General features: G+C 45.6%; 1 protein-coding gene across 2 annotated transcripts in view; it reads right to left on the reverse strand.

The window, feature by feature from the left end:
- Positions 1-6493: 6493 nt before the first annotated feature.
- The window catches only part of LOC307227558 (glutamate receptor ionotropic, kainate 2-like), a gene marked incomplete at both ends in the record, with an annotated part of 64008 nt that continues 47365 nt past the window's right edge, over positions 6494-23136 (reverse strand). For both annotated transcript variants that reach the window (XM_079996920.1, XM_079996919.1), the window contains 8 exons: positions 6494-6658; positions 11295-11545; positions 17106-17331; positions 17494-17711; positions 18658-18776; positions 22013-22236; positions 22708-22914; positions 23038-23136. The exon at positions 23038-23136 is cut by the window's right edge and continues 15 nt beyond it. In XM_079996920.1, the coding sequence (XP_079853046.1) occupies positions 6494-6658; positions 11295-11545; positions 17106-17331; positions 17494-17711; positions 18658-18776; positions 22013-22236; positions 22708-22914; positions 23038-23136 (1509 nt within the window). The remainder of the gene's footprint in view (positions 6659-11294; positions 11546-17105; positions 17332-17493; positions 17712-18657; positions 18777-22012; positions 22237-22707; positions 22915-23037) is intronic.

The raw sequence follows: 23136 nt of genomic DNA on the forward strand, positions 1-23136 counted from the left end.
CCTATCTGCATGTTGCGTCTGTCGGATCTATCTTCAAATAGATGTTTTTCCATTTGATTCACTTTTTTCGGGCTCCACGGTGTGCGCCGGCCACCTTGAGACAGCCCTTTAGATAATCACAAGTCCTGTTGCTCTGGAGACGCAACCACCCACCCCCCACCCCCCATCTACATTTTGTATTTTTGTGGCATTATTAACACCTAACGTGAAATTTAAACAAAAATAAAACAAAATAGATTTTTGTACTAATAGTGACATTGCGTCAGAGTTCCTCCTAAATGATGTTGATGAAGATGAATTTTGTTATAACTGCTTGTGTTTTATTTTGGGTTTGTTTTTTTTCGACTGATGAGATTAATTGATTATTATTTTTTTCTTTTTGGATATGACTGCAGTATTACATTTGGCATTCAGCAGAGGAGAATCCCTGGTAATGGAATAAAAACAATCATCCGGCACCAGAAAGAACAAAATCTCCGCCTTTCAGTTAAAGACATTGTCGTCCTTAATTCCAAATTCCTTATAACGCTACTTTACAATCGATGTAACTACTGATCGCTGTCTTTGTTTATCGACCCAAATCTCTGAGAACCCATCTTTGCACAGCGATTATTGATTGTACGGGGAACGGGATCCGCTTAAATATTCAAATTCTGAGACATTGATTCGAATGGTGGGACAATACAGAGGTGGAAAATCTACCTTAAAGTACAAATTCCACTCCGGGATTTGAATTAAACCGTTTGGATCATTAGCATCGCTCCAGAGCTCCAAAAACCACAGACTGGAGCAAAAACACGGCACGTATTTTCTACTTTCTGGATCTGGAATTTCCATTTATTGCAATTCAGGTTATCATCAGATATTACATCCACGATGTTGATAATCGTTCGCTCAGCACAAGGCTTGCTGCTCAAGGAACTTTGTACTTAATTTTAAAAGAATTATGAAAGGGAACACAATTCCAACAGTTTAGTCCTTGTTACATTTTCTTTCAATCTTGAGGATCTACAGTTGAAAACTTCCGCTTATGGGACCTGAGTTTCTCCTTTTCTGTATTTAAATGACATTGATCTGCCTTAAGATATTGTGCACAATGATTATTGCATCACTGATTTGACATCTTGTGATCTAAGATTGTGATATCCCGGTTAAATCAATTCCTCTTGTATAACAAACGTAATGAGTTGTGGAATGTGAACATTTATTTTCATATGAACGACAGATGCCTTCATTTTAAGAAAATCGATTTTTTTATAGGCAATGAAATTCAAGTTTTACTGCTCAAATGTACAGTATGTACGGTTCAGTTCCTGCTCATTTGTTCACTGCTCGCTGTGCTTTATCCTGCTGATGCCTAAGCAGCGACAACCAGAGAGGCAATTCAATGCCAAATAATATACTGTCTGTCCTCATATTAATTCCTTTAGAATTTCAAATGGTTTGGCTCACAAAACAAATGAATGATCAGTGACGATACAACGACCTCACCCCATGTTTCTGCTGCTCCCCCGACGTGGTCGACCCAGGAGCCACGAACGTTGGAAGAAAAGTTCACATACCTCAACCGCTGACTCGGCTGCTCTGTGCTTTGCCTTGTTGAGTGAAACCATGTATTGTAACATTTAAAATGCCGTTTTTTAATTTGTTTTAACCCTGTTGTGTAATTTTTAGATGGTGTTTAACATTAAAAACAAATCCTACTGGAATGTTGGACCCCCCCCCCCACACACACCACCACCTCCACCCAAGGGATTTAATCATAGATACCTCAACGCTCGACCATAAACCTCACTTTTCTCACGTCTTTGTTTTCTGTTTGTTATTATGCTTTATATCATGACTGGAGGGAGTGTTTTTGTCTATTCTCTCTCTCGCTCTCAAATATGTTGAGAGCCAAGCACTGACTGTTTTTGACCGAAAAAAGGTTATTTTATGTGCATATCATTTGTAATTTTAACCCCCCAATATCAGTATACTGCATTTTTTTTTTTTTTTTGTTTGTTTTTACCAGTGAATCTTGGATTGGATTTTTTTTCATGTCTTAAATGTTTTACTTGATTGGGAAAATAAACTTATTATATTGGCATTAAAAGTATATATTATTTCCTAGTACAGATCTCTCAGGTGTTTTGGTTCTTTTCAAGCCGGGTGTGATTCTGCTCTCTCTCCATCAGGGGGCAGCATAGCACGGTTTTAAATTTTCAGTAGACAAATCATTGTGACTCACTGAAGACTGGTGTCTTTTCCATTGCATATACTGTTTGCCCCTGACCATTTTCTGTTGTTGCCCTGAACCTCTTTAATGGGGTGGCGCCTTGCTTTTAAGAGCCGACTTTGCAGAGGACAGGGGGGAGTACATTAAAAGCCCTTTCTTTCGTTTTATTTTAACACCGAACATTATTTGTTTATAGCTTCCTCCTTTCATGTACTCCTGAGATAGGGTTTCCCAAGGTCACCCCTTCACCGGCGCAGTCTCTTCTTTTTGGTAGAACAAGGTGTTAGTGTGTGTGTGTAGCAGGGGCTGTATTAGTGGAGTGTTATCGGTTACAGGCTGCAAACAACAGAGGAAAAGGGTAAACGCAGAGATGGGGGGGGGGGGGGGGGGGGGTACGCATCTTGCTCGATACGATCTCTCCGCTTAAGTTTGTCCCCGTCGCGTTATTCCTCAATCCAAAAAAGCGCTTTGACCTTTTTAGTCCCGCCTCTAGGCCGTATGCTTTAACCTTTCCCGGCGAGATAAAGGGACACGAGATAAATCACAACTGACTCCTGTACAAGCACTGGAGGGACAAAGCCTGTTCAGCCTCCGCCCTTCCCATATTTCGAACGCGTACACAGGTGGTTTTACATTCACGACGTTGTGATCGTAGCGTCGGCACACCAGGCCATTACGGTCAAGAGGTACACCCTGAATGATTTATTGTTCATTAAAATGAACTATGAAATGACAGCCAGCAGTGCATTTACATCAGGTCTGTTATCTTGGAAAATTCCGACTTCAATGCCCGGTAGAGACAGAAGGGCTCCTGGTTGTTGACAAGACATTTTGTTTCCACGCCGGTTGTCTCGGTGGTCCGCTCCGAATTTATCTGCAGGTACCTGTTGATGACGAAACAAATAAACCAACACACAGGCACATCTCGAACATCCCCCTACGACCGCTCACGCTCGAGAGAGACAAACCCAACCCAGCGACGTGGTGTGGCATGACGAGGATGTAACTGTCAAGGCAGTTACACCTGGAAGGGCTGGAATCGGAAAACAAAAAAAAACAAAAAACCTACAAACACAGTAAAAGACTCTGGAGGCGGGGGTGAGGGCGTAGCGGATATGCCGGGAGCGAGGGGAGTCGCTTAGCAAGCTGTTCCTAGTAAAACCCCCCCCCAGCCCGTCCCACTCCCCTGCTGCCATCCACCGCAACACATCTGCTACTGGGAGCAGAGAACCACGTCGCGGTGACACAAAATAGCATTTCTTCAAATTGGAATTAATTTGCGTTGGGAGCCGGTTTCTTCCTCTGGAGCGCTTGTCAACACATTCAGTCCCCGCGTACAGGTGGTAAATGGCTGAGACCGTGACACGTGTACACTTAGTCTGTGCGTGTGCGCGTGCGCGTGCGTGCGAGCACATGAGCGTGGTCCCTTCCCTGCGTCTGTTCAATTTTCTTTGCTAGGGCCCAATTGCTCCTCCAGTGTGCTCTCCGCGCAGCACGCTATCTCTGGCCAGACACAAGCCAGCACTGCGAGGGCCCCTAATGTGAACCAAATCATCACATTTACTCCAACCACGCCCGCTCGGCTCAGCCAGCCACCACAATCCCTCTTTTTTATTGCATTTCTCAGGGATTTAGTACCGTGTACATGTTGAACTGCACAGAAGGGAGTCGAGTCTCATTTCAGGACCCGTTGAAGATTTGAAATATCCCTCGCAATCTGAAAGACAGCTTGGTGGATAAGTAGCTACTACCTCACGCCCAACCGGACCATGAGCGGATACTCGCAGCTTTAACCGGCTAATTGCTTTGGGTATGTGCATACATTGAGTATAAAACATAAAAGTGCTTCTTTGTAAAATAACATTTTCACCACTAAGGCCTGGGGTTGGGTTGAACATTTAAAATCTTCTGGCAGAACCTTTTACCAGACTCAGCTACAGTAGCAGCGAATGTCCAAATACATCCATATTATGTTTTCAAATGAGCAATAATGTCCTTGTTGTCTCCATGTGACAACGTGCCCAATACTCACACCCTACAGGGAATTAATACTCAGGGGTTAATAGTTGTGTGTACTTTGAAGTTGAGCGATTGGAACCTCTAAATTATTTAAACCGCTGCAAAATGAGAAGTATTACCAACCTTTGATATCTTTATCGCTCACCAAAGTCACATTGAGAAAGCAATTTTCCGTCCCGCAAAGAAACAATTTCGTGCATTAATTGCCTAATGAGCAAGACGCCATTCAAGGATACCTTTATTCTGGCGGCCGCTTAGGACGAGGTCTTTAATGTGATGGAAATAAGTGTGATGGACTAAACGGTCCCGTGGTGAAGGCGTGACGTCTGTGCCGACCTTCCACGTCATTCTGGAGGGCGGACGGGGCCGGGCCGGGGGTGTTGTGGTGGGTTTTCATCACGGCACCCCGGAAAGCCGTGCCAGAAAACCCGGGGCGGTCTGACGGCTGCCTGCAGGAGTGAATTTACAATGAACAATGGAGGAAAAAATAGTGGGCATGACATGTTTGTGGAAATATTTTTTGGGGTTGGAGACTTTTCTCTCAATGTACCCAACGGAGAAGGAAGTCAAGCGGGCTCAGAAGGACCGAACAGCTAAAAACATGGCCGCCCAGGCTATTTACAATCTATCTACCGATTAATCATGGTATCCATTTCTTGCAATTTAGACGAATCTCCTTTCGATAACAAATCCATCTGAAAAGGCTGTCCTTTGCGGAAATTGCGCCGCAATGTTGATACTATCACTAGTTCCAGCATCTCTAATATTATAATCAGCGGTTTCCTCCCCGACTCCGCAAAAAAAGATTAATCACCATCAGTCCCAGGCAAATGAATCACCACATGAATTTTTTTTTTTTTTTTTAATGGCGTTATTTGTAAAACCTTGCATTAATTTCAAACATGTTCCAATGCCACAAAATTTGTTTTCAACACAGAGCATTTGGAAATATTTTTCGCGATTAAAACGATTCCAGTTATTCAGTCCATGAACTTCAACTACGACAAGGTCTAGCTGGGTGGAAAATGACAAGCGGTACCAGTGGAACTCCAGGGATTACCAGACGTGTCCACCCTCACATGTACCTTTATAGGTATTCTACCCTTAAAAGCACCGGGAAACGACATCTTGAGCGATCAAGCTTAGCATGGGCGACAAGGGAACCTTCTTGGAGAACCTACCGAGTGCCGCTCGTCATGGTAACATGGCACAGAGCGGATGGACCGGACACTTTGAAAGGCTTTGAAAGATGAGAGATGAACCCTACGCAGCAGAGTTTGATGCCTCGAAGCCGCTCTGAGTTGAGCTGAGTTGGTATCTGCTACATATCGTGTCCACAGGAGGGGCTACAGTGATACAAAGTACTACAAAACTTGTTCTTGTAAAAAAACAACGTTTTCTTTTGTAGAAATCCTGCATTGAAACGACAACTATCACTGACCGAATATGGCGGACTGTATGTACGGATGGACGAGGCGGAGAATCTGGACGGTGTACATCGCATCGTAGAGGCGTTCAATGTAAAAAGGCCTGGCGGGAAGTTCTTCACGATTGCAGAACTTTGGCACGATAAAGGCTTTGTAAAGTAAGATCATGAATAATGCCTCACATCTGTGTCAATGACTCAAAATGACAAAAAAAATAAAAATATGTATTTATTACACCACTTCCTAGGAGCCCATTTGACACTGACTAACATTCCGTTTCCCTGTTGTGTGAGTAATGGCGAAGGGCCGAATCATTTTGAAGGCGCTGAAGAGGGTGAACTCGCCGAGGGGGTCACACACGGAGGTAAGACGAAAAGGGTCTTGACATTGACGGAAAAAAGAAACAACATCAAACTCATCTTGAGGTGTGGAACCTTCCCAATGGTTTTCCATTCGGCACAGGTGTCGAGTGTGCATGTACATGGGCGTGTCTAGTAGGGCCAGTCTGTCCAATGTGCCTGTGAAGGTAAAATCCACTTCTTGCGAGTAATGGACGTACTATCAGTTCACGCACTGCCACCTCAAACCCCTCCCGCCGCTGCCGATATCTGTATTTCCACAGGAAACATCTGACTTACTGTTTTTGACATGACGTCCCCAGCGTCTTACGGTCGGGGGGTCAGAGTCAGATCCTCACCCCCCCCCCTCTTTGTTTTTTTTTTTGTTGTTTTTTTTTACAGAGGGGTACGTTTATTCGATTTTTTAAACTTTATTGGGGGGGGGCGGGGTTGGTAGTTGGTGGTGCGTGAGCGCGGGGGGGAGGGTGTCATCAGGCCATGGTTTCCTTCCCCGGAAGCCTCCTGTCGTTGAAGGTGTGCATGTTGATGACCTCCTCCGTCTTGACGATGACGGGCGGCTGGGGCTTCTGCTTGAGGCGTCGCTGGCACTTGAGGGAGATGCGCAGCTCGTCCACCATGGCGCTGCAGAAGGACCGCTGCAAGGCCAAGAGCAGAGAGAGATTCTCATTTGCAAAGCAGGAGTCAGCCCACTGTTACTTCAATGGCTTGTGGGATTTCAAGCTCTCCAAACAAGCAGTCTTGCATTGGACTCTGTTTAGGAGGAAATAGCCCATAATCGCCAAACCTGTCTTCGCTCAATCCCTGTCGCCTGAACTACCCCTCTAGCATTCCCAAACTTGTTTCATAGACTAGACGAACGGTGTACAAGACCCCTTTGCTACAGAGCCTAAAAAAAAAGAAGCTTGGTTTGAAAGTAAACAAGCCTGTGCCAAAACACTGTTGCAGCTTTTCAAAAGTGGAGGGAGCTGATTTATGAAGCCTTAGCCGCACAAGCAAGCGGGAGATAACGTTTGTTGATGCCACAAAGCACGGCGGTTCCCAACCTTTTGACCGAAGGAACCACTTGAATAAATAAAAAGTTTGCGGACCACCCATCCACAAGTAGCACGGGAGACAGTCATATTCCATGACTGATCACAGTGGTGCTGCAGTTTCAAAAGACAATTACTATGAAATGCATTTAAAAAAAATTTTAATGTGGAAAATTCTAAAGAATTATCTAAATCTTGATGTTTATCTAAATCTTGGGCCACCCAAAGACTGGGTGACCCACTTGCAGTACCCTCACAAGGGGGCCTTGGCTCACAGGTACCTTAGTGTTTGTATCACTAACCAATCAAGATGGTTGAAATTTGTTTAATAAAAAACACTATTTTTACATTGGAGTCAGATAATATAATACACGTTTTACTGTGTGGGTGGGAGGTATTAGTGTTCATTAACATTATTTAACGAGACAATACTTCAACGTGATCGTAGCGTGGCAATGTATCACAAGCGCTGTCTGCTGAACCCACTGCAGGGAGCCAAACACCACCCAGGCGGACGTCCCGGGAGCTGGAACCCTGCCCAAGTCCTTCCGGAGAGTGACCAGCGGGCAGGGCAAGAGAGCGGAGCTGCTCTGGAGGTCGATCACGTACGCAGGGCCAGTTTGGAGGCAGCCGAGAGGGTGGGAGACAGCGGAGAAGGCTGATTGCCGGCGATCCGGGTGGACGTCGGAGAATGCCGACAGTCCAAGAAACTGGTGTAGCCAGGGTCACAGGTATTATTCTGGAAGCTGCGCGGCTGCTGCACCTGTGGCCGGAAGATAGGGTGCAGCTGCTGCTCAGGAAGCAGAGGTACCTGCAGCGCAGAGGCAGGTGACGGCCATGATGCTATTGGTGCAGCAGACAGACAGACAGGCACAGGCTGGACTTTGGCAAGTGTAACCAACGGCTCAGGACCAGGAACATACTGAGCCTCGGCAGGAGTGGCCAACAGCTCAGGAACAGGAACAGGCTGACCTTTGGTCGGAGAAACTGAAGTGGCAGGCTTGGGAAAAATGGGAAGCAAGTTTCCTAGACAGGGGTGGTGGCAGACGGTGATGGAGCTGCCTCTTCAGCGGTTGGTGAAACCCCGTAGAGCAAAGGATGCCAGCTTTCGCATGAGCGTCGTACGTTTGGACACCTCCTTCGAGAGTGACTGCACGATGGACACGATCTGCTGCTGGTTCCCGTCGTGCCCGCCGATGGAGGCCCCCTGGGCAGCAGAAACTCAGGGGCGTGGGCAGCGGTGAAAACCGACGTCCTCTGGGATCCTTGAGGCTAGAGTTGAGACAACGCTTCTCCTGGAAGATCTTTTGAGGGCCCCCGGGGAAAATGACAATACGCAACCCCCAGAAAGGGGACGGCTGGGGATCTTCAGGGGCAAGAACAGGACAGGTGAGCATCGTGCTAGCCGGCTTAGGACTGAGGGCTAGGCAGAGGCTACGATGGGAGTCCAGGTTCACAAACCTGCACCTAACTAACTGAAGTGCAGGCAAGGGGCGAGCAATCCGGGGTACCCGAAGGGAATGTTCGGGCTGGGAAACATCCTGATGATTAGCAGGCCTAATGCTAGCAGATTGGTGGCTAGCAGGCTGGTGGCTAACAGGTGAATCTTCTGGCTGGTTCCCGATGAAGAACTGCCTGAAAGCTATAAACACTGGGTCCACTGAGTTCATGTCTGATTGGCAGATTGTTCTGTCATAAGTGCTGTCTGATGAATGCAAATGCTGGACACAGAGGCTCAGGAGTAGGTGCAAAGGATCAAGCAGGAAAGCAGGAAACCAGGAAGATCCAGGGGATCAGTCAGAGAAGGCAAACTTATCCAGCAGGGAGCAGGCGGAAGATCAGGGTCCAGGGAAACAGGCAGAGGTTCGGACCGAAGGTATAGGAAACGTATAGGAAACGGGTAGTAGCTTGGACGCAGTAGTGTTGACTCAGTGGATACAATGGACTGCGTGAACGGGGAACAGGCTATGTGCAGGTGGAGTGACGAGGAATGTGAAGACAGATGGCCTGATAGCTGAATGGAGTCAGGTGTGGAGTGGCAGGACTGCAGAACCAGAGTGACAGACAGAGGGAGCTAGAGAGAGCGACAGAGGGAGCTAGAGAGCGAGAGGGCAATGGACAGATAACTATAACAAAACAGGGCAAAACCATGAGACAGTGTGTACTAGCATATACTACTTCTACTACTACTAGAGAATACAATTCTAGGAAGAATGATTCAATGATTGTTTCCCCTGGATTAATTAACGGCTTAATATTGCTGTAATTGACAGCCTTGGCACTGGGTATGATTTAACCACTCTGGATTGTTTTTAAGTGCCTTAAGAGCTGAATGAGAGCCCCCCCCCCAGCTCCATGTACTTCAATTATAACGACAGGATCAACAGGGGAGAGTTCATCTCATAACCGCGGCAGGTTGGATGAACATGAAAATCGTATTTATCAATCGACAAACATCGCAAGTTAAAGTCAGAATTGGACACAAAAATAAATAAAAAATAAATAAAGCTTCTTGTGTGAGCAGATGCATTATAATCACCACGGGGGTCAAGGGGGTGTGGTTTTTCCTCCATTCTTTTCAAATTCTTCAAATACTGCAGTGGTTGATTAATGATATGCTCACAATGGAAAAAAACCCTGAAATTAATTACCGTGTTACAATGCAGCAACACAGGATACTCCGTGGTAATTATGTAGTGGTAAATAATTAAAACACAATACCGAAAATAGTGTAATTATACAAATAAGTGTCCCGGAATGCACACCTCACACTGAGTAATGAATCAATCAGTGCCAAAAATAAAACTCTGTGGAAACAGTTGGTGATGGAGTCGCTCTCTTGGCAGCAGCAAAGACAAGCAGGTATGAAAAACAAGGGCTATGTCTCGGTGGTGCTTACGTTGAAAGAATAAATGACTAAATTTGTCAATTTAGTTTAAAGGTGCAATCGACAACCTTTTGAACTTTCCCCCTTAACTTTTCCAAGTGGTATTATTGTTAGCGCCGCCATCGCATTGTCGGATTTTGCTGTCCCGGAATTTGAACATAAAAAAAACCCCCAAAAAAACCAAAACAGTTGGCTTCACCGTCGCTTCGGTTACAGTATGTCTCCACTGGTGAGGGAAGAAAAACACACACAACAGGCACTTGGCCCCTGCCTGGCACTTAACACCATGAGCCCTGCTCCACTGCGCAATCCGCTGTGCGTCCACGTTTCTCTTAACAAAACCAATAATAATAGTGTGTTGTTTGAGTTTGAGTTGAGTTTGAGTTGAGTTTTTATTATATATGTATTTATTGTAACAACGAAAGCCTTGTGTGTAACTGTGCGTGGGGACACTTTATCAGTCATTCTCTTTTTTTCAGTCGCTGTGTAAACAAACATGCACGTAAACACAACAGGCAATTATCGAGGTCAGAAAAATTATCCAGGTCGTGTCCATATATCACACGATACGTTGATATAGTAATTATTGTGACAGGCCGAGCCAATGGTGTCATCATTCTATAGCCGTGCAATCAACTACACTGTGCAATCAACATTAACTTCATAATGATAAGTAAAAGCAAAAGTTGTCGATTGCCGCTTTAAACCAGACATTAAATTGGTCCATATTTTTCTATATGGGCCTCCTAGAAGGGATTGAGTTCGGATTTAATTGTCAGAGCAGCCAAACGTTTCTCTTTGCTGCGGTAAAGTGAGCCACGTTCAGTGGAAACAGCAAGTTCCACCAGCAGCCATTATTTTTTTTGCTGCGCAGCAATTAGTGTAATTACAGTAGCATCGCTATCACTCAATCTAGGTAGATGCTGTAGGTTGGTAAGTAGGTAGATAGATAGATAGATGGATAGATAGATAGATAGATAGATAGATAGATAGATAGATAGATAGATAGATAGATAGATAGATAGATGATAGATAGATAGATAGATCGATAGATAGACTTTTACAAAAAAAATATTTGTGATACTGTCACTCCAACAGTCGTGAAACCGCCTCGTGTTCATCGTTCACTGGATCTCCTCTCTCGCTCACGAGTGCATTATACCAAATTTATCAAACGAACAAAAAGTCCGAACAATTTAGCGACTCATTTTACTAAGTGACTTGTCGAGAACCGAGCCGGACATTTCATCACAACTGCAAAACCGAAATGAGGCTCCTGCTCGCCTCCCAAATCTCAGTTCATCCCCCTGACTTGCAGCCACCAAAACCCTCCACCTCCATGGGCTGTGCTACCTTTTCCAGCTGGGCATTCTGCTTGGACTTGTAGAGCACCTCGCCGACGGCCACGAACACCGACAGCACCAGCCCGGCCGCCAGCACGATGAAGATGCCGCCGATGTTCTGCACGCCGAGCGCGCTGGCCTCCTTGCTCTCCTCCTCCGGGCAGCCATTGCCTCGCCACCACTTCTCCTTCATCATGTGCAGCTTCCCTTCCTCCTGCAGCTGTAGGATGGCTATGGTGATCTTGTCCCTGTACGGAGAGCCTGTGGGGACAACAACAAAAAAAGTCATGAGAATAGCGGATGAGGGTAGAATTCAAACACCGGATAAACGGATTAAATCCCAGCGCCGCCTTTGTCGAGTGGCTATATTTAACCTCTTTTGATGGGAGTAGGACACGACTGGTGGGCGCGCAGGCGATCGCAACCTGTCATCTTATTGTTGGCAACACAGTGGGACTTTCTCGTAAGTCCTCTTTCAGATTCCCGCTAATCCTCGTACTGAAGACACGTCGAAGTCCAAAACTCCTCAGTCAGTCCCTCTCTCCCCCCATGCGTGCGATCTACAATGGCTCGGCAACAAAAGGGATTTGGCTGGAAGCGTCTCTTCACGAAGGGTGAATTAGCGGAGCGCGCACGTGGGTTGTAAGTTGTATAAATGGCGAAGCCCCGCGGGGGTGGATGTGTTATGTCTTTTCACACATGCTATTTGTTTGCATAGTAGTCGTATGTATTTGCCTGTATTTATAGCTGTTGTGCGTGTGTGTTTGAACCACCCCTTCAAATCACAATTAGACACCTTAGCGCGCACAGTGGGTGGCGGCGGGATCAAAGAAGGGAGTAATGGTTGCGGAGAGCCCGAGTGGGGGTTACGCTCCCGCTGCCGTCCCCCAGCTTGACACAACATGAAGCACCCTACCCCTCCCGTCCCCCCGCCCCCGACCAAGCCTGGAAAAGATCTGGCTTGCTGAGCGTTCAGGTTTCATTAGCAGTCATTGTTTGCGGAAAAAGCGAGATGTGGTGTGTGGAAACGGCCGTACTGCGGTCTGGCTGTGGATTCAGTTTGCGAAAGCCTCGAACCAAGCATGGTTAGCACCAAGCACTGTAGAATTAGGTTTTCATTCGAGGATAACTGCCATTGTGCGCTACACATTGTAACCCCCCCCCCACACACACACACAGACTCGAATCAGGTGAGATTAAAAAGAATATCTGAACAATTCAAGCTTTTTTGTTTTCATTTGCTCTCACACACACACACACACACACACACACACACACACACACACACACACACACACACACACACACACACACACACACACACACACACACACACACACACACACACACACACATCACATTTTGTCTCTGGAAACCAGAGTAATTATTTTAAGTAGCAATCGTTTTGGTGGTGACCCCCCGAAATCTCTTCTGGCAAAATATTTCTTGGAGCTCCTGTGTCCACGTGTAGCTCACCATAGTATTTAGGAGAAACTCCCCCTGATTACACAAAAGTTTCCCAAGCCCAGCAGAAGGTTTAGCTCAGTGTGACAAGTGGATGCGCAGTGACTGGATTTGCATCTAGACTTAAGTCCAAGTTCAAGTCCCAATTCACCGCGTGGTTCTTTTTATCAGCTGATTGAAGGAGATGACAACTCTGGTTAAGACTTAAGCCACTGGATGAGATCCTCAGGTTCGCTGACTGGAGGTTTAGATCGCAAGAAAATGTTTGAAAGCCGGCAGCCAAGGGCACATTTAAAAGCACTTGAGAGCTTCTGATACAAATTGTTGAGAATAAAAAATATTTGCATTTATGCGCATGTGTAAATATGTGCATTTATTTATTTTACAGTGAGTTGTCACAGAAAGTTATTAATGTTTTTAATATACAGTGTCTAATTCAAACTTTTTTTTTAAATCAAAACATTATGTTTAAATATAAATATTGAAAATAAATCATTTGAGATCATGTATGCCACATTTCGGTTAAGGGGGAAACATTTGTCACATGTCATTTTAAGAATTTCATAGACTGAATGCTTCAAACTGTATAATATAAAATATTCAAAATGTGTATAATTTCCACAGGACTAATGACTGCTTCTCAAATATTTATTGTGTGTAAAGACCCATCTCTTCAAACTACACCTGTCTACCTTGCGAAGACCTCTTTCCCCTTTACTTTTTAAATAACTTTCCGAAAAAATAAAGTACTCAAAATAAAATAAAATAAAAACTCAGAACTCTTCTCTGCTAGTGCTGCTTGTTCCCAGAGACGGTGTAGTTGTGACTGTGATATACAGTACTGTTGGTTTGATACTGTGACAAAATGTACTTATTGTAAGTTGCTTTGGACGAAAGCGCAGAACAGCGTGACGTGTTTTAGGCTTGTCCTTTTGGTTGATACACTGTATGCACAGCTCTTCCCAACAAAATCTCAATGCCTATCCATAGTCATAACAAGGGGTAGGTGCTCGGCAGCCTCAGCCAGTCCCTCTGCGCGTGCCCGTTGGGTTCTCTCTCTACCGCACGCCTCTCTCTCTCTCTGTCTTGCTGATTCATCTATCATTTATTACCCGCGATCCATGCTGCGGTCATCTTCACATCAGCATGTGTTCAGCACGAGGAAGAAGGCATTAAGCAAGAATGGAACATTAAGAACTGTGTTTGTGTCTGGTTTTTAACCAGAGTGCTTCTTAGGTGTGGAAGTGTCGAGGAAATGTCCATGTACTAGACAAGACAGGGACACGTGTACACTTACTAGTCTGCTCTGCGTGTTACTTTGGACGACAAGGGATCCATCAAGAGCGTCCGGGCCCCGCGATTCTCCCTTCGCTCATATTTCAAATGATTAATGATGTCCTAACAAAGCAGGCCTTGGGTAAATGCTAATAGGATGGGTCCTCCGAGAGGAGGATACGGGAAGAGGAGGATACAAGGCCTGGGCAAATGGAAGAAGAGGAGTATCGCTGCTGTTTGACACGCTGTGCATACACAACTACTTGACAGATGTTCGGCACCGGAGGACATCCATCACTCCGGTGCCGTCCGGATTCAGATATTAAACTAATATGGCGGTGGAGGGGTGATAGCCGTGTAGATGACGTAGCTTTGGGTGCGAGGGAGCAGAGAGAGTAGAAAAAAGGTTTGGACTCGTGCTACAAATTGTATCTACCCTGTGGGGAATTTGCAGCCAGCCCGGCTCACGATAAAAGCTCCGGAAGCTAAAAGGGTAAAAGATTTATTTACTGAGCGTTTCAGGTTCACCTGCAGCCTGTGGGCTACTATAGATTTCACTACACAGACTGTTAGGATTGACCTATGCCAGGGCTGTTCAACAACATTCTGTTTTGGGGCTAGATTTTTGACGTGTTACCATTTTTTACTCAAACATATTACATATTTTCTTGTTTATTATTGTTTATTAATCCAACTATGAAAAGTAAACCTTTTGTAACTTTAGCCAATTCATCCAGCTAACGTATCAATATATGTTTTCCCACGCAGTCCTGTCTTTTCTAGCCAAATAACATGGCATAATATTCCAGAATATTAAAATAATTACAGTATTAGTTACAGTACAGTAGTAGACAGTTATTCCAGGGATTTAATCAGGTTTGTGGTGTTTTTTTGTAGTTCATTCCTGATTTATCTTATTCAAAGGGACAATCTACATTGATGAGCAGGCCGTCAGTTGAATAGCCCTGACCTACGCCATGTCACCAACAACAACACTGGTGCTTACAAATCCAAGAAGAGTGGGGCATAAATGTGGAAGTTACAACAAAACCATCCATAATTTGTGGCACGGTGGCGCAGTGCATTGCACTGCTGCCTCCCAGCAAGAAGGTCCTGGGTTTGGCACTGTTGGCACCGTGCTCCGGCGGGTTATCTCCCAAATAGGAGCCTTTCTGTGTGGAGTTTGCATGTTCTCCCCGTGCGCACATGGGGTTTCCTCCACCTCACGTCAGTAAGGACCCCCACCAAAAGCATGCACACATCGTCTGACCAGCGATGGACACTCGTTACCAGGTCCCCGGGTGCATCCACGAATGCTGCCCACTGCTCCTGGCTGTGCCCCCGGAGGAAGGAGAAGCCAAGGATGGGAAAACTTCAGAGGCCTCATTTCACCGGCCACCATCCAAAGCATGTGTGTGTGTGCGTGCATGTGTTGTAGTGTGGTGTGCTGTGTGACGATTAAAGATTGTTCTTCTTCTAAAAATTTTACTTTCAGGAGTAAATTTAATTCAATACTTATATTTCACAGAATATAGTATATTAAGTAAATAAACATTAGCATTTCTATAAATGTAAATATAGCTTATATATCACATTATGAGTGCCATTCATAGGGATGAATGAAAGATTCATAAAAAGACATTAAAGAGGGTTTAGAGAGCACCAAAAGTGCCGTTTCATGAGAACTGGTGCAATATCTTTTAGCCAAGATCTTTGTAATACTTTCAACCTATCGATGAAGAAAAGATTACCGTTCTGCCTCTCATGTGTCAATCTTAATGTCATAAAGCGCCCCATGGGTTCCCTGCATTCCCTGGAAACCCCACTCCGGTCTCGAAATGAGGAGAGCGTCACATCACATCGGCAATTGCAGCAGCCGTGACACTGAAATAAAAGGCAGAGAATCCCTGCAGATCCATAAGCGCTCCATCAGCCCGGTGACAGGTCCAGATATGGATGGGAGAGAATTCATCCTCCATATTTTTTTTTATTTTTGATGGCCCCTCGTATCGCTGATGAGAAATGTGGCCATTACGGTGGGGGAGCATCCGTCTCGTCGGCCTCGTCATGACCGCTTTCACCTCCATGACAGCGAGATTGAAATCATCAACAGCTTTCACCCGAGGTCCCCTGGGGTGCGGGCGAGCCGGGCCGCGCCCGTATCACCCTGAGCAGAAGATTGCTTTATATGCGACCAAAATGGTTACTGAGTAATTTTATAGCCTTTATATTTTAGTGGAGTGATGCCTGCACTGAAGTGCCAAATTTAACTAAGTAAATCGACGTTGATGGGAATTTGTTGCTATTCTGTGCCACCGCAGGGATTGTAGACCTTTGAATCTGATAGATGATACACCTATCTATACACCTTCATCTATTAGGATTTCCCAAACAAAGAACAATTATAGTCTCTGTGAGGTTGTATATAGGCTCACCTATAGATACTTCAAAATATTTAACTTTTTGGCACATGGCACACGGAAAACATACAAATCTGTGAGTGGAAAGTAGACCAAACCATAAAATCATAGTCAACTGTTTTGAATGATGTTTCCAGGGTTAAGAGGGAACTTTCCCGAGACAGAACCATGCTTTACAACCCGAGCCATCAATCCAACTCTTCCATCTGTTTCATTCGTGATTAAATTACCCGGTTTCAACCACCCGGACCCCATTCAATACAGAATCACATGTTGATCAGTCTGGCATTGTCATCCTCAACATTAGCTAATATCATATTTTACACCTAAGTTAGGGTTAGTTGCCAGCCACCACTATTATGATAGAAAGACTTTATTAAGCCCTGTCCTCCGCATTTAAAGCATGCTACAAACTCGGAGCAGTGGGCAGCCACAGCACGGTGCCCGGGGACCAATTCCAGATCTTGACCGATGACAAGGCGTCTAACACTAACATGAAGTGGAGAGTGGAGTGAAGGGAACCCCGAGCACCCGGAGGAAACCCACGAGAACATTGGGAGAACATGCAAACTATGAACAGAACAACCTCACAGCAAAAAGGTTGTACCTATACTTTCTACTTACAGTAAGGAAAGAGACGTCTTAGATTTGGGAAGGCTTACCCATAGGCGTTCCCACTCCATAGGCCTTGGAGTCGATCAGGCCTCCAATCTGTGTGAGGTTGCAGTTGCGCTGGGTGACAAACTCAATGGTGGTGGACTCCATAAGGAAGGCGTAGTCGGAGGTTAGGACACGCTGGATGCCCTCATCCACGTTCTTTACCATCACCGAGTGACGCCGGCTGTTCATGAACTCCCACATCTTGTCGTAGGTGGAGATCTTGGTCTTCTGCAAGTCAACAGACAGTAGAGGGCTTCACTTAAAAAAACAACAACACAGATGGCAGTGTCTAGAAATAGCACCAGAAACTCCCCACTGGAACACATCAAAACCGTTTGAACCAGCGGCTCGATGGCCATCACAGGTCCAGCTGCTGTGGCTTGCAGCTACCTTGAAGAACGTCATAGTGGATCCATCCTCCACCACCCCGTAGAGGATCTTTGTTTGCTTGGCCAAGTCGTCGGCTGAGTCTATGGGAGACTCCATCCTCTCCACAGTGAGGAAAGCCGCCAAGTTGGCCGTGTAGGAGGAGATGATGATGAGGGTAAAGAACCACCAGATGCCTCCGACTATTCGAGTCGACAGGGCTTTAGGCATGAGCTCTGAGCCTGGAGGGGTGAACATACATGTTGCATGGGACATATTCAACTCCACAAGACAAAACAATGTTTTTGCGTTTTTAGCGTCTTTCTATTTTGTGGTATAATATGAGTTCTGGCACATCACACTGCTTGTCTTGCAACTTTGAAAGTTGGACTTAGAGACAAATGAAAAAAAATGAATAAATTGCACCAATGTGAGAAAAATTCACGAGCCTTTCACTTTGTACTTTGTACTTGTACTTTGTACTTTGACATTTCCTTTTACGAGCATACATTTAAAATGGTATCCTAACTGGTTATCGCACGCTGCAAAAAGTCAACTTACCATTTTAATGAGTCAGTCATTCCAAATGAAATAAACATCGATGTGTCATTAACACATCAATGTTACAAACCCAAAAACTGTTAGATGAAGTGGCAGGTTGGTTTGGCCAGAGAGTCATGTACCCAAGGTAACCTCACACCTTGACTCCATATTGCACTGATCTCTGGGGGCTGGTAGGCCAACGGCAAGAGTGAAGGCTACTGGGTAGTGTAGTCTACTGAAATGAATGATTTGTCATAAAATGTGTCTGAGTCGACTATAAATAACGTAGATAATATAGATGAAGACATAGTTTTAAATTGCAAAGGCCAGCATGGAGTTTCTTGCTATTATGTCAATCAGGTGGTGCTATTATGTCATTTATCTAAGGTCTCTACAAACCATCAAAAGTCACAAAGAACTTTATATTCTAATATGGGGTTTGTACTGTGTGTAGAATGCATTCTTTTGTATGTTTTTCTACACCACAAAGATCTAGATCTTTCTACGCCACTGTCTAGCTAGCCTGGACACCCCCAGTGGTCTTACTGTGGCTGGTGGCCTGGCCAAAACCTCCCAACCCTCAGAGACAGTGGAAGCAGTGTGCTCTAGCTCCGCGGAGCAGCAGCCACAGTCTGAGGTAACTACCTTGCTGCATGAGCGCCCCAACGCCAAACCAGAAACTATTGAGTAGTGTAAAATTGTTTTCCACTACGTCCGAGTCTGGGTTGCAAGGATGCGGGTTGTACCACTCGTACGGGCTAAACCTACAGAAACGGAGGAGACAGGAACAGATACATCAGTTCAAAACAAACACAGAACATTACGGTTTGTTTTCCGCTTGTAATGTCAATGAGCAATGGTCCTCAGCATGCGCTATCTTGTACCACCCAACCCACACAAACTCAAACACGCGTACGCACATTTGAGGACGGCCCTCAGACGAGAACAAAACATATACTACACACTTCAGACACACTCCAGATCAGTTTTATTGGCATATTCAAATGGCTTCAGTTTGTGAGATCAATGGGCTGGAATAACACTGTCACCGGCCATAATGTACCAACGCCAGCAGCCTCGGGGACTCATTGGGAGCCTAATGGGAATCTCCCCAGAAACCAAATCCTTTTGGAGGTTTCCTCTACCTTTTCCCATCCTCCACAACGGTCCTCAAACCCTTCTCTTCCTCGGCAGAACCTCGGCAGACTAGTCTTCCCCAGCACCTTCTCCCCAATACAAGCCCTGATCTGGAGCCCAGATCCTGCCTATGGCCTCCCACCTTCTGCCATGGACCTCACCCTCACTTTTATCCCCCTCAACCTCCTGCCATCTCCCGGTGACTGATTGTTTTCTTCTTCAGGTGAGATGGGGACATTTCTCATTAATTATCTTAAGTGAGAGTGGCACGGCATTAGCGCTAGGCAATTGGGGTTAGCATTAAGCATCAAGGACTAATTGAGTTTTTGCTGACAAAGAGGGGGTTGTGGGTTTGGAAGGGATATTACAGAGGCAGAGTTTGAGGGACCCCTCTCAGACTGATCTGCTCAGGAGCTTTGCTTTTTTTGAGCTTATTTTGTTTGACATGCTGCATGCCAACGCAGGCCCTGTGAGCTGGGTGTTTTTTAGATCACTCGTGTGGCATTTGACTTTTTTTTTAAGACACGCAGGGCTTACACACAAATTCAGGGCTTACAAGAATGTGTGCGCCAGTTCCATATGCTCAAAACCAATTTCCTTTTTAAGACGTCTGATTCATACAATCAGTGTTATTGCTGTAGGGACTGCGTGACTGGTGCTGATCTGCAGATCAAGCCGTGGGCCTATCATATCAGATCTTTTTTTTTTTGTTGTTGTCGCATTGTAATTACGGGTTAAATAACTTTTACAAGCCAGATGAGAGTGGCGATGTATCTGTCAAATTCGCCGTCTTTTGCAGCCACTTTCTATACCATCAGCCCCCAGGGAATTGTCTATGTGGACGCGACGCGATGACATGCTATAATTCTTCCTGTCAGCTCCATCAGGATGCCCGATTTGCCAGAATGTCAATGAGCTCTGTCTCCTTGGAACCACAGGCGGCTGTGTCTGCACGGTGGCCTTGTGGGGGAAGTGTAACGTACTTTGTCGGCGTGGCGCGGATTCACCATGTACATAGGAGGCGTGTGTGTTGTAGCGTTCCTCTGTTTGATTTGACTTGATCAACGTAACAAGACAGTAAAACATTTCCTGGGATTATGTTTATCCCTACCGTCAAACTAGCTTTCACAGTCCTGTTGTGCTGTACCCTGAGGCCCTACATGTGTTGTGTTCTATCGCCTGTCCGGTGTGGTGCCATGACAAAGGCCCTTGGTGAAAAGTCGTACGAAATACACCTGTGCTTGCCCTTGCATTTTCTATTTTTTGTTTGTGTGTCTTTGTGTATACGTGTATATTCTGCACGCGTCCGTCCCAGCGGCTCCCCTGGGTGACCTTTTTGCCTGCGGCCCCCCTATAGCCATGTTCTGCACACTGATCAACCCCCTGAAGAAAGGAACGTGGAACAACGCAGACTGTAAGGTCAACCCCTCCCGTCACACACACGGCATATTAAAAATAACCCCCTACTTACTTACTTACTCTTCTTTCCCTTTTTTTACCTATGCCCATACCACATCAACATAACCCAACAACACACATACACATTAGCAGACTGGAGGGTACAATTACTCTGCCCTGCTTTATAGAAAGATGTCACTGTTTAGAACACAGGCAACATGAACAGAAGGAAGGGATTAGAAGAAACAAAAACAGGAGACCTGGAATTGGACTCACCCACTTAATATATGGCTGTGCAAAAATCTGCAATCAGCCATTCGATAAACAAGAAATATTGTGATATAAATTGCCCGGTGTCCAGAGATCGCTGTCTGGTCGGCACAATGCGGAAGGAGCTCCATTTGTTTTGTTAGTAAAGTAAACAAAGAGAGATGGAGAAATCAATGCCTCTCACAAACCACTGTGCTGAATTATGAGAAAAATTGGGGGGGAAAATACTCGGGCGGAGTTTAGAGCTGTTTTTTACGAAGAGGGGATAGGGGTCATCAGAGAGGCTACCGAGTCCACGAGGCTTTACCGTGCAAACCCAGAACTCCATAAGTCTTCTTCACTAACTCTCTTTGTAGAGGATTAAAGAAAATAATATACTCTAAATTAAAGGGGATTGACCAATCAATGGGAGTCAGCGCAATCAATACCCCCAATTATGAGGAAACTCAACTCAGCAAGCCGTAGAGAAAACTGTATTTCACGTGGTTACTTTGCTGAATATTACCAAGGGAGCACTATTTTGTGCCTTGATGCAAAAAATGGCACATCGCATACTCAAAAACCATAACCATCTGAGTAAAGAGCACTAATATTACCATCCATTCATGTTAACCACTTAAACCATAGTGTGACAAAGACACTTACACTTGCATATTCTGAACTACCTTAGGTGACAGTTGCTGCTTTTTATCCCATGTGATGATATAGCCGATTACACTGGGCGAAAGGTTTCATGGAAACCCCAGCTCAGGGATGGACATAACCTTTCTTCTTCTAGTCATGCGTCAGGACTTCAGGGCGGTTGGGGGGTTAATGAAGATTCATTGTGCTCTCGTGTAGCTTGAGAGATTACAGGGCAGCCGTGAGCTGTAGCTGTGAGCTAGCCATACAGTAGTTTCATAGATACTCTCATTGAATCTCAATGGGATAGATACAGCATAGACTTCCACTATCTCAATGTGACCTGAATTAACCGGCTTTTGATTTTGTATTCGCGGTGCGTAGCCCCCACGTCCATGTCTACTACACTGAATCTTCCAGGCATGAAGCGCTCTGGTGGGTTCCACGGTATTTTGTTTTTCTTCCAGCGAGCCGTTTCCCACCTCCGAGAACCCAACAACAAAAAAAGCAAAACAGCAAGCAAGTTTAGGGTTGAGGAAAGGAGTTGTCGGGATGGGAAGAGGGAACATGTTACCTGGCTATGACAAACAGCACACAACTGACACCCAAGCAAGCCAGCAGAATATACATCCAGATGTCGGGCGAGAGCGGGTTGAGGAAGGAGAAGACGCCCGGGTTGGTGCCGTTGGGCTTGCGGTAGAGGATGCTTATCCCCAGCGTCATGAAGGGCTTGGAAAAGTCGATGACTTTCTCCCGCGCATAGGTGATGGCCAGGGGCGCCACTACCAAGTCGACTTTCTGCAACGAGATAAACAGAGTGAGGAGGAAGGGGGAGTGAAAGGGGAAAGTGTCGGGGAGGGGTGGTGCGGCGGAATTCACCAATCAAAAGGCCAAGGTAGCGCACTGCAACCGATCGAATTAGGATCTGATTCCTGTCAACAGACGGAACAGTCAATATGTGCGTGAGGAAGAGCCAAGCCGTGACAAAATAGAGAGAGAGCTGCCCAGGGTCATTAGTTCAGCGAGATTAGTAGCTAGGACGCCTGGTTTTCTGTGTAAATCACTGCCTATCCGTCTGAGCCTTCTTATCTGGAAGGTAAAGGTGAAAATGTTCGGATTAAATACATAAGTTGGAATAATTATCCGCCACACGAGTCCACGTCAAAATCTATGATTAGCCTCTCAAATCAAGATATGTAAGACTTGGCGAACTTCTGTTTTCCATGGAATTTGGGTTTTGAGACAGTTAAAATGTTAACAGCGACTCACGTGGTCCATCAGCTCGCGCACCATGCCGTTCCACTGGCCCGCGCTCTCCTCCAGCGCGCCGTACTTGCCGTCCTCCACCAGCCGCACCTCGTAGCGGAAGCCCAAGATGGCCGACAGCTCCCGCAGCAGGTCAATGCAGTAGCCCTCGAAGCGGTCGTTGCCGTACAGTGGCTTGTCTGACTTCTTGAACATCACGTAGGGCTCCTCCTGGTGGGCAGGCGGGGTAGGGTACCATTAGAGACATCGTTTATAACCAGCTTCTAGTATTTTTTCAAATTATGCAAAGACATCTTTTTGGATATATTGCTTGAATACGGCCAGGTCTCTCACTAGTATGGTGGAGACGCGCAGGGATTTGTTGGCCAGAGAGTCAGTGATGTTGGACGTCTTGCTTTTGTGAGTGTCCGTCATATTGAGACCACTGGGCGG

Source organism: Zeus faber, assembly GCF_960531495.2.
Source record: "Zeus faber genome assembly, chromosome: 2".
Taxonomy (NCBI): Eukaryota; Metazoa; Chordata; class Actinopteri; order Zeiformes; family Zeidae; genus Zeus; species Zeus faber.